The 12,936-nt window shown below is 36.5% G+C and overlaps 1 protein-coding gene across 1 annotated transcript in view; it reads left to right on the forward strand.

Moving 5' to 3' along the window:
* The window catches only part of dachb (dachshund b), a 38,432-nt gene that overhangs the window by 21,407 nt on the left and 4,089 nt on the right, over nucleotides 1–12,936 (forward strand). Inside the window, exons 3-7 of the mRNA XM_082163648.1 lie at nucleotides 3,645–3,764; nucleotides 8,707–8,826; nucleotides 10,282–10,451; nucleotides 10,857–10,998; nucleotides 12,226–12,297. Coding sequence (XP_082019774.1) covers nucleotides 3,645–3,764; nucleotides 8,707–8,826; nucleotides 10,282–10,451; nucleotides 10,857–10,998; nucleotides 12,226–12,297 — 624 coding nt within the window. The remainder of the gene's footprint in view (nucleotides 1–3,644; nucleotides 3,765–8,706; nucleotides 8,827–10,281; nucleotides 10,452–10,856; nucleotides 10,999–12,225; nucleotides 12,298–12,936) is intronic.

Below are 12,936 nucleotides of genomic sequence, written 5' to 3' on the forward strand. Positions count from 1 at the left end.
CAGTCATTGTTTAGGGCTATGACAGTAAGGTAAAAAAATAAATAAAAAAAAACATGGTGCCATCAATTGAGTGAATCAATGATTCTGTTCTAACAGCAAGATACAACAGGCCAGCAACCACAGTGGAGACATGACAGTATTTTGCTTTGCTTCCATATAAGAAAATCTGAAATTTATTTAATATCTTAATTAAGATGCTTCTCTGATTGTTTGCCTGAGAAAAAAAAATACCAGAGTAATCTCTAATATGTTTCTTTAGAGCTTCAAAAGTGATCTCAACAATGTCTCAAACTGTGTTCAGGTTTGCTAAAGATACTGTGCAATCAAATGTTTGGAAGCTTGTTTCTGCCACAAAATAAAATTGCAACTTTTTATCAATCATAATTCTGACCATTTTTTTTTTTTTGTCAGAAGTGAGTTTATATCTCACAATTCTGAGGGGAAAAAAGTCATAATTGCGAGATGTAAACTCCTAATTGCGAGAAAAAAAGTCATAATTCTTAGATTAAAAAAAATCTCAATTACCTTGTTTATTTATTATTCAGTGGTAGAAACAAGCTTCCATACAAATGTCAGGTATTTCAAAATGAAACATAAAAAAAAAATATATATATATATATTATTAAATGAACAGCTATACTATATAGAAATTGCCTCAAGATTTTCTTCTGGGATCTGAGGTATGTGACAGTAGCATGGATTTTGTTTCTGAAAGATTGGCAAGTAAAATTTGACTTTGACATTCATTTAAATCTTTTATTTTCCTATTCTCTAATCTCCAACTGCTTCAAAATGGCCTTTTTGGCATGTTTTGGAATTTTTGGGATTGTTTATGACAGGGGAATGACAGACAGCAGGGGGTGGTGCCAAACGAGTGAGAGGAGAGGAGAGGAGAGGAGAGGAGAGGAGAGGAGAGGAGAGGAGAGGAGAGGAGAGGAGAGGAGAGGAGAGGAGAGGAGAAAATACAGTTTTTGATTTCCATTTAATAGGTTAAAATGCACCTATTATTTAATTTCCATATAATAGGTTAAAATGTTTTCTAAAAGAAAACAGTTAATTTGTGAAATTATTACAAATCAAAATGAATGTTTTTTGTTAATATTTTTTTTAAATGTAATTTATGCCTGTAATGGTAAAGCTGAATTTTCAGCATTATTACTCCATAATATTCAGATTTGCAGCTCAAGAAACATTTTTCACTGTTATCGATGTTGAAAACAGTTTTTGCTGCTTAATATTTTTGTAGAACCTGCAATAAAAAAATTCATGATTTTTTGATTAATAGAAAGTTCAAAAGAACATAATTAGTTTGAAATAGAAATATTTTGTAACACTGTAAATGTCTTTATTGATATTGATCAATTTAATGCATACTTGATGATTTAGTAAATGTATAACAGTATGTCTGTATATACATGTGTGTATATGGCTAATCATTCTCTCACTGTCTGGAATATTTCACCCAAAAAATGGAAATTCTGTAATTTCAAATTCTATGATTTTAAACATTAAAATCAAATGGAGATATTTAGCAGAATGTCCCAGCTGCTCTTTACCATAAATCAAAATTGACCGGTGAATAACATTATTGCAAAGCTCCATAAAATGACAAAAAGTACCATAAAACTAGTAAAAAAAAAAAAAAAAAGCATGATCTTAACTATTTTATTCTTAACAATAGAATAGAACTATTCTTAACAATTAATTTGTAAGTCGCTTTGGACAAAAGCATCTGCTAAATGACTAAATGTAAATGTAAATGTATTCTCATGGTGTGTGGCTGTGACCTTGGAACTTTGTTTCTGGTGCACCATTAGAGTTCAAGGAATAGAATTCCTCCCTCAGGACAGTCTCACAGTGAGACTCTCACTTCACATGAACGAGCGGTTTCCTTCTCATCAAACAGCTTACGTAACTCAACTCAAGTCTCTGAAGATTATTTTCCCATGAGCCCACAGTGAAGCTCATGCAACAGTCAGCGTTTACATAGAGATATTGAAGTCACGATTAGCCAAGCAGTCAATGCTCTCCTAAGGGAATATGCCGGTCTGTACTTGTGTCTGTGTGTGTGCACGTTAATGGTCCATTGTTTTTCTCCTTCTCAGCAGTCAGCATCACCTGCACTTTTCTTTTCCTTTGTCACAATCGTGACCTTGTCAGATGCAATACACTCGCTCACCCGAACACATATGCAAAAATATACAGGCACACACACACCATCATATGCACAGTGGACATCTCTAGAGTTGCAGGGTCGCGTGTTGAAAAATCTGAACTATAATGAGAGAGCCAGCAATTCTAACATCAATCACTGGTCCAGAGCATTGACCGTCTGTCACTAATCAATACGTTTTTTATTTATTTTTAACCTTTTTTTTTTATAGTATCCAGGGTAACCAAGGCCAGAGCTCTCAGGCTGGCTAATTGCTGGTAGTAGGAGGAGTTTAAAGTGATTGATTGGCAGATGGCTATTTCTTGGACGACTTCCATGATATGTTCTCTGTCCAGCTAACAGAGTTATTTCAGGTCCCTTATCACACTGCGACCCTCCAGTTGCTCTGAATAAAACTCTGCTGATGACAACATCCATTCACTGTCAACTAAGGAATTTATTGCTGTAATTTTTAGTTTAATGTGCTTCATAAATAACACATCTCTTAGCAGCCTGAAACCAGTATATTAAGATACTCAAAACCAAAAAGAGAAGCATATTTTTTTTAACTTTTGAATGGCAGTAAATCAGTGTATCAGACACTGAAGACTGGAGTAAGGATGCTGAAAATTCAGCTTTACAATCATAGGAATAAATTACATTTTAATATATATTAAAACAGAAAAAAGTTATTTTAAAGCAACACTAAATAACTTTTTTTACCTTAAAATAATGTTTCCAAAATCGTATCAGTGGTTCATCAAGTCGTAACAGGCTTTGCGGCCCTATATCTGCTATAAGCGCAAGTTTGCCAGATCGGGTCGCGTTTCTGTAGTTCGAATGAGACATAAGAAACTACAAATTTGACTTGCTTTACGGCAAGCGTAACAATAGTAATTATTTAGTTTTTCTTCGTTTCTGATGTCGCAATACATCATACTTTCATTAAATCATGCAACATACTGTACCTTGTCTGTGGACATCATGCATTCTAAAGCTGATTCTGGATAAACAGCGAGCGTGCGTGTGACAGTAGGCTGCGGAAGGCTAAATTATTTACGACAGCGGTAATGGACAATTCCGCTTCCAACCTGTAGGGGGACCGAAGAGGAAAAGTTCTTTAGTGTTGCTTTAAATTGTAATAATATTTCATAAATAATTTTTACTGCCTCGGTTAGCATAAAAGACTTCTTTCAAAAACTTTTTTTTATTATTATTATTAAAAACTTTTGACCAGTAGTGTATATACAGTATAAAATAGATTTGAATGGAAAAGCTTAGATTATGTGGTCTAGCATTTTTTAGCATTTGATTGGAGAAAATCTTGGCAAATCTGAGCTCAGTTTGAGATATTAAGATCTCAGCTGAAACTGTTCTGGAGACACAAGAAGCAGAAGTGCCTCCATTTGATTACGTCATTGCTGTGTGGGAGAAACAAGTGAGATGTGAGTGTTTCATGTACTCAGTTATTTGTGATATTATTGTATTGCAGGTCTAACAACAATGGCTGAAGCTTTGAAGATACAGAAGATGAAGATGATGATGACTCTACACAAGGCCCATAATGGCTTAGAATTTGATTCAGATGAGCTCAACTCTAATACAGATACAGGTATGGGGTGTGCTTTCACTATTTGTTTGTTAAGTTTGCTAAGTGTTATGTTGAAGGCAGCTTGTTTAAAGTGCAATCTGTAGATGTGCCAGACAGATGGCCTTGCAATAGTAACCTGGGCCTTTTGGGTGAGATGAGCCCCATCACAGAGCTCGCTCAAGGGGCCCATGTTGCAGGGCTGTGCTTGGTTTACAGAGACTAATGGTGACATTAATGACTGCTGCCTGACTGTGCATTTAGAGAAGACCAACAACGGACAGGAGAATAGTTAATCGTACACCAGCCTTAGAGATGAAACAAGACATTTGGTGCAGAGGTGCTTGTGTTTGTGCGTATGCATATGCTGTGTTATATATGCACAATATTTGTGTGTGTTTATATGCATAAGAAGATACATCATTTGTGATTTTATGATTTTTATATTTATTTTTTATTTGATTTAAACTATATCTTATAATACACATTTATTTATATTTAATTATATTTGTTTTGTCTAAATATATTTATCTATATTTCTCAGCTGTGTGATGTGGTATAATACAATATTACTGTAATATATACAATTAGTATTGTATAAAATGAGACAGAGAAATTTTTTTTTCAGGATTTTATGATGAATTAAAAGTTCAAAAGAACAGCATTTATTTGAAATAGAATTTTTTTCTAACAAAACAGATCTTTAGACACTTTACTGACACTTTTGATCAATTTAATGCATTTTTGCTGGAAAGTTTATTTAAAAAAAAAATCTCACTGACAGTGTTTGGATGGTAGTATGTGTATATTAGAGGAATATTGCATTTTTTTTAGTGTTTGCATTAAGCAAGACTTGCTAGACAGATTTTCAGGCATCACATGAAATCTTGAGTCTTCAAACACAGCTAACTGTGGCTAAAACTAACACAGATAATGTGAACTTCAAAGGCCACTCTCACAAGTGTTTTGGAGGAAGAGAGCGCAGCGTTCCTAGTGAGAACAGCTGTGGACAAGCAGAATTTAGGAGAGCAGAAAAAAAGGCCTTCATCAGAAAGATGGAATGCAGTCAAGGAAAATCAGCATCAAGGATGACATCAGAAGAGAAGGGAGAGACAGTGAGAGATACTTTTTTCCCCCTGCGTTGACAAGTTGAAAGAAAAATTCCATGCATTATTTAACAAGATGGCCGAAACCTGTCATACGGGTGATTGCCTGTGTTAACAGAAACAGGTGTGAGATGTGCGCACATACGGGTGTATGTTAGCACATGTGTGCTTGTTTTTACGTCCGCATGCGCTTAGCAGGGAAGTCATGTCTAGTGTACGCACACATTATCTGTTTGCACATCTTTCCCTGCAAGCATATGGTCAGCATTTTGGGATCTTTACCCGTCCACCCCCTTTCTCTCTCTCTCATCTTGTCTGTTTGAAGTTGCCCTCATTTTTTTTTAGGATGCTGTTTAAATCAGTAGTTTTTTGTGCAGGCAATGTTTGTGTGTGTGTTTTGGTGACAGCAATCATGTAGAAACACACAAATCTGTTCTAGTTGACTTTTAAAGCATTTCTCACTTGATCAAACAGTCTAGACAAGCTGACCATCTGGTGTTTATTAATTACTAGGATACTAATTACTATAATTAATTACTGGCCAAAAATACTTCAAAGTGAGAAATAGCCATTTTGGTGAGAAAGTTTTACCTTGTTTTGACCTTGTCATAGAGGGTCTTTTTTCCCACATTAAAGGTCCCATATTGTACACCTTTCTGAAGTTTTATTTTAAGTTTTGATGTGCTTAAGAATACATATTTGCGTATATTATAAGTACCAAAAACCATCTCAATATATTTTTACAGCTCCTTTCTCAGGAGCTATGCCAAGAACAGGTCAATTTTGGCCTGTCTACTTAATATTCATAAGCCTCTCTTCTGAATGGCCTGTTGTTTTCTGAGTGACGCACGGCCAGGCCAACCACAGCTACTATGTGCATGGTTTGGCATGACAGAAATAGTGCAAAGTGCGCTCCCTTAATAATTCCTAAAAAGCTTACATCTCAGTTCATCGCGATCTCACAAAGCTCCGTTATTGTCAATGAAGCTGACTGCACAATAAATATTTCATAATGTCACTTCGTTTGTTATAATCAGAGAGGATTTGCCAGCATGCAGAATTCAGCACTGAACAAAAACTCAGTTTCGAGCAGTGAGTGGATTCTATCTTAAATACATCTCATTGGCCATTGCGTTCAAGAAATCAACACATATGTCTGTGATTGGCTACATTGCTCAACGCTGCAAACATGTTATAAAAAGAAACTCGTTCTGGCTTGTAAATCGTTTGTATTTAGTTTTAGTTATTCTTGTTGCTTTTGTGCAACATATGAATAACAATTTATTTGTTTTTAGATGTTTTATTTTTTAGATATTTCTATTTTGCGGGAGTCCCGCAAATCGTTTTATTCTCCCGCAACCCGCACACACACGAGTACCTTACGCCCGCACTTGGCCATCAAATCTAGTCCCGCGCCGCATTCTGTTGCATTGGGTCCCGCGGGAGTGCAGGTCTCCTACATCCATCGACTGAACAGCATTTTCTCGACATGTTTCCATGTTGTTGTTGCTCGATCAGCAACGATGTTGTCTGGGGGTTGGGTAAAAGAAGGGAGGGACGGTGGGCAGTGCTCGGGGTGGAGACTGAAGGCGGTGACAGAGTAGTTCTGACATCACATTTTTACGGAAGTCACAACGGCTCGTGAAAAGACACAGCTACTTTATGCAGGCTGTGTGCATTTGTCTGTGGATTGACTTTTTTGAAACTTATATGGTAGTTACATAGCCCCTAGACCTCTGTTATCATGAAAAAATCCAGGAAATTTCATTTTTGACAGTATGGGACCTTTAAGTGGTAGAACGTGCCGGTCGCGACATTTCTGCGAAGTGATATCATGTATCACCCTATGTTGCATTAATAACTTTAATAGTAAATTGTGCGCCGAGTGGGTTCCAAACATAGACTGTAAAAAAAGATGGACGACGCCCCTACGCTCTCTTCCATTGGAGAGAACTGAAGCCGCCAGTGTCCCGATATGGCGCTGACATCTTGGGACTTGAGTCTGCGCAGTAGCGATCTCGGGACCAGACCTGCGCAGTAGTGAGCAGGAAGTAAAGCCACGAAATCAACGCCCCGCCCTCACTCTAGCAGAATGCACTCTCCCTGCACTTTTTTAAGTGGCCTATGTCTGCTCCGTTCCTCCGTTCTGCTCCAATTTTTATGTCTGTTGATTACGACAAGAGGCTTGTTAAAATAAACTAAATACAATCTCCTCAGTCCTCCGAAGATCCCGAAAAAAAGTCCGTTGGTGCTTTAAAATCACAGCTGTCAATCATGACGTTACACCACCGTTTTTATAGCATCGCATAACTAACTAAAAACAAACTTATTTTAAAAACAGACACTTGAACTTACATCAGCGTGATAAAAACTACAGTAAATGAGTCTGACAGAAACCACCTTTTGGAAAAAAGATATTTGAAGTGTAATTTAATTGTTTAGTTGAATAACACGGGTAGGCGGGGCTTATGACCTATACTAGGACCAGTCACCAGGGGGCGATCGAGACGTTTTGGCTTCACTTTTCAGGGCTTGTGCGGCACGCTTGGTTCCAAACATGGCACATGTCCTTATTTTAATGAAAATCTATGGGATTTGTGGCCTGTTTCATCATCCACCAGGTTAAAATAATCTGTCTATCTTGAATAACATGCACTTATGAATCACAATCACGATAAGGCCAGGAATGTTTATTAAAAAGTTGTCTTTTATTAGGAAACCTTTTATTTCATGTTGACCATTTCTAGACAGATCTGCCATCATACTTCTTATACCATCCTTTCAAAACGTCAGTAATCCAAACCAAATCTGTTCTAGACATCCACCCAAAGCTGAAAGCTGTTTCTATTTGAGTACTTGACACAAGAGAATATACCGTATGCACGTGTGTGTACGTGTGCATGTTTGTGTTAGTTTTAGTGTTTGGCAGCACAGCTGCAGCTCTTGTTGTCTGATTGCTCCTGCTTTCCCTCCTCTCATCCATCTTCATCTGTCTGATTACTGTGAATTTGCACCCTCTCACTTACGTTAGAACAGTCCTACAAGATATGTGAGCGTGTGTTGACACTAGTCTTGATTTCCATGGACGTGCAGATCGTCGCACAGATGGCCGCTCTATTGTATGGTATTTATGTCATGGTGAAGGGCCCAGGTTGCGAAGCTGTCGTGGTGTTGTAATGCAACTGCAGTGTTGTGTTGTGGTGTAATGAGAGAGCTTATTGTTTTTAATCAGGTTATTTTTGTGCGGCCGTGTGAAGACCTTATTGGCTGGAGTATGTGAAAGTCTTAAGGGGACCGACTTCATCCTGCGTTATCATTGATTCCTTTGCCACAATCTGCCACCTAAACACCATCTGCTCTCATGGCACTGACATGAATGCTGATGATAGATTATTTCAGTTCATTGTTACTGCTGGTCCCTGGGCAACATACTATGTATTATTTCTTTGTTCACTAAAATTAACATAATATGCATATATTAAAGTATTCTGATAACTTTTTTTAACTTAAATGTTTTAAGTTTAACTAATTTAATTAGTCAGAGCACATGTGTGTGTGTATGGTTAAATGTGCACTTAAAGTTCACTTAAAGCAATGAATAGTACTTTTATCAAACTCCAGTAATATTAGTCACTATCTTGCAAGTTATTTTGGGTTTCAAAGTGCAATAAGGCTATACAAATAAAATGAATTGGCTATTTCACAATGACATTACATCCACACCAGTAGGTGTCAGTATAAAGTCTAATACCACAGTGACTTTAAAAAAAACTACTTCTGAATTCTGGTATCTGCTTAGTATTTGTATGTGTATATATTTTGTGGATTTGACTATTTCATACTCTTTTGTAATTTAACAGGATGTAGCGCTTTGTCCTGGGAGAGAGAGAAACATTCATCACCTGCTTCAGAGAAAACACAGCACAGCTTGAACAACTCTCAGCTCAACTCTCTCCAACACACCCATCTACTGGCCAACAGTGAGTATTAACCATTCACTTGCACACCCTGATGTGTTTAAAGGGGTAATTCAACCCAAAACAAAGATTCTGTCAGTATTTTCTTACCCTCATGACGTTCCAAACCTTGGAATTTTTCTATGTTCAATTAATGGGAAGCTTTCAAGCTTAAAGTGACATGTGAAGGCTAAGTATGGTAACCAATACTTGGAATTTGTCCTCTTAACCCATCTTATATAGTTAACCCATTTAATTAATCATTGCTAGAGCTACAAAAGTGGCTTTCTCTTTGTATTTTGTTGTTTGATTAAAGCCGGGTTCACACTGGATGATTTTGGCCATCTGAGACTAATTTTGAGAATCCTAAAAGATTCCTCTGATCCTATTCCAAAATCGGAAGTCTTTGATCGCTAGTTTTTTGTCTTTGTTCGCCGACAGCCAATTAATGACCATTGCGATAAAATTGACACACAATGCTGCAGTGTGGCTTCAACTAAGACAGCCGTCAAATGAAAAACCAATAGGAGCGCAAAACCTGATGACGCATTTAGTGAGACAACAACAAACCTCACTTGCTTTTCTTGAGAAGACATGATCAAAGTTAACGCTAGAGACTTTTTGTTTGCTAGCAACCATTTCTATCCTGCATGTAAATGCAGCTCACAGTCACTGAAAGTGCCACAGATTGATGATGTAATACTCGGTTGAGTCTTCTTGGGTGCGTCCGTTTTTAACACGCCTCGACTGCCGTACGTATAAGTAATTCTGAATAGAAACATAACACACATACATTTAGAAAGCCAACCCTTGAGAGTTTATAGTTCAAGACTCAAAATTAACCAGACTGTTATTAATATTGAGATATATAAGCTCAAACATATTTTGAACTAAAATAATCCAGGATCACCAGTGATCCCTGACAGGTAAGGGGTTTTAAGACTGAATGCACGGATCCAATATCATGATACGCATCTGTTTTCTTTCTCAATTGTTTGTTTACATAAGACATAAGCAACTGTTTTCACGAGGATACTCGACAAGACGGGCATTTTGACGTTCAAGCACAAATAAATGTGAAAGAGAATGGAGTTCGGTGCTCCGAATTGAGTTCTTTCGCGTCTTCTTGCGCTCGAATGTTTAAACTGACAGGACCTAAAAATTATAAATTTTCACTCTATGACGGTTAAACTTTGCAATTAATCCGAGAATCACGAGCGTTTCGAACCGTGGTACCTGGTCCATACTGATCAACTACGATCCCGATACTTGACATCGCTCATCCTGTGATGTGACTATCGCAGATGCGCACTTCGCGATATCGATGCTAAAATGGTATATCATGCAGCCCTAAAAAGCATAATAAAAGTAGTCAATATGATTAAATTCCAAGTCTAATCTGAAGACATTCAATAGATTTGTGTGATAAACAGACCTAAATGTATGTGGTTATTCCATGATTCTTTCTTCTTTGCACAGGACTGGACCTGCCCTTCATGATGATGCCCCATCCCCTGCTTCCTGTTGGACTTCCTCCCGCCTCTGTTGCCATGGCTATGAACCAGATGAACCACCTTAATACAATTGCCAACATGGTTGCCAGTGCACAGGTGCACAGCCCCGTCTCCAGGCCGACATCTGCCATCAAGGTAGGACATGCTGTACACACCAGACACTAAAACACACACATACTCCGAGAGCTCTTTTGCTGCAAGGTCATCAGGGATTTTTCACATAGTTCTCACTTGAGTTTATTTATTTTGAGTCACTTAAAGCAATTTGCTGGTCCACTTGGTCTAAAGGGGTCCAAACTGCTTTAGGGACTTGTGTTGTGTTGCAAAACACAGCTTGACTATTAAACTAGCTTCACCACAAAGCTGTTTTTTTTTTCACTACTTTACGATTATATGAACCTCAAGCCAATCTGACTCTCTGATGGATTTCAGACAAACTGGGCTGATGAAGATGTGCTGTCATGTGGGGAGAGTTTCTATGGGTGTATAATTGTTTACAGGACTGAACTTTTTTATCTTTTTTTTTTTTTTTTTTTTTAGCAAGAGTGTTTTGAAGAGAGTCCCTCTTTGACACCATCCGTTGAGGGAATTGTTCCTCAGAAAACTGAGCCCTCACCTCAACTAAGCAGTTCAGTTCCCAGCAGCCCCACACACCCTTACACACACTCTCCTCAAAAAACAGGTGAGTTATTCAGTATGGCTGTCAAATGAATTAATGATATGCTGATCAATTGTATTTATTATAACTGATCAAACTATCCATCAATATTTGCTGAGTAAATCCCTCAAATGCACAAACACTACCTTTCAAAAGTGTAAATTTTTTGAAAGAAATATGTTTTTATTCAGCAAGTATGCATTAAATTGATCAAAAGGAGAGTAAACACATTTGTGCTGTTACAAAAGTTTTCTATTTCAAAGAAATACTGTTTTTTTAAACTTTCTATTCATCGAAGGATCTTGAAAAATAATCAGAAATGTTTCTCGATCACCAAATGTACATATTAGAATGATTTCTGAAGGATCATGTGACACTAAAGACTAGAGTAATGATGCTGAAAACTCAGCTTTGCCATCACAGGAATAAATTACATTTTAAAATATATTAAAATAGAAAACAGTTATTTTAAATTGTAATATTATTTCACAACAATACTGTTTTTACTGTGTTTTTGATCAAATAAATGGAGCCTTGGTGAGCATAAGAGACTTCTTAAAAAAACACAAACATTTGAATAATAGTGTAACTCAAAGACATTATTGTGCCATATGAGTAAACCATTGAAAGGACAATACAGGCAGTAGCATTAGAAGCAATCACAGTGAAACATTAATTTCATAAGCCTATCACTGGCCATGTTCCACTTAGAACATCTTAGTAACTGTATAGAAGTGTACAAAATATTTAAAAAAAACACTAAGAATCATGTAGCAACTGCATGGCAATATGATAAAAACCACTAGGGACACCTTACCAAATGTATATCAGTGCCCTGGGCTGGCAACCATCAACAACACCCTAGCATAGTACCACGTATATATATACTTATATATAAATATATATATATATATAATTTCCCCCCCCCCCAGAAAATGTAATAATTTAGTTTCTGAATGTTAGTGGATTTATGGAGACCCAGTTATTGTGGTTAGCATCTTCATCTTGAAATGTGATATTACTGTTGTTTCATAATATCTTGCGTATAATGTCCATAGTAAACAACATTATATGATTTACATTGAGAGAAAAAAGATGTTTACTGTAAACTAATCAACAAGCCTTGCAACGATTCTGGTTGCATACACAATAACAGCACAAAGCAATATGTGTTTGTAATAGTCTGTGCTACTCGGAAACTTCTTGTTTCATTTATCTACTGTCTTTTTGTATTTCTTTCTCCCTCTGCAGCATATGACGTTCATGATGAACAAAGGGAGATAGACTCAGCTCTGCATATGAACAGACTTTCCAACAACAGAGGTGCATTTTCTCAACATAAACAATATTTCATTTAAAATAACAAAATTTCATATAACATTACATAAAAGCCTCTGACCTTCTGTGCTCTCATTATAGTTCAATTATTACACAGAGCCTTTATATTGCATTTAGTTGGGTGATGTAATGGTATATTGTTGGTTGTAATGGGATATTCTAGGTTCTATACACAAGTAATCTCAAAACAATTAAAATAATATGCTCATGCCCTACTACAGTACGTATCATCCTGTGCTGGAAAATATTTAAAAAGCATAAACCGACAGACATACACTAGGATCATGTGACACTGAAGACTGGAGTAATGATACTGAAAATTCAGCTTTGCCATCACTGGAATAAATTACATTTTTAAATATATTAAAATAAATAAGTTATATAATATTTTTGAATATTACAGTTTTTACTGTATTTTTTATTTAATATATGCAGCCTTGGTGAGCATAAGAGAAATCAATAAAAATATTTTAAAAAATGTTTACAAATCTTACCGACCCCAAACTTTTTTGGTCAGTTTTATTATTATTTTAAATATGTCTAGTTTTTATTCATTTTTATTTCAGGTTTGATTCAAGTTACATTTGCCTTGGCAGCTAGCTGAAATCAAATAAGTTAAAGATT

Source organism: Leuciscus leuciscus (genome assembly GCF_965113295.1).
Source record: "Leuciscus leuciscus genome assembly, chromosome: 3".
Classification (NCBI taxonomy): domain Eukaryota; kingdom Metazoa; phylum Chordata; class Actinopteri; order Cypriniformes; family Leuciscidae; genus Leuciscus; species Leuciscus leuciscus.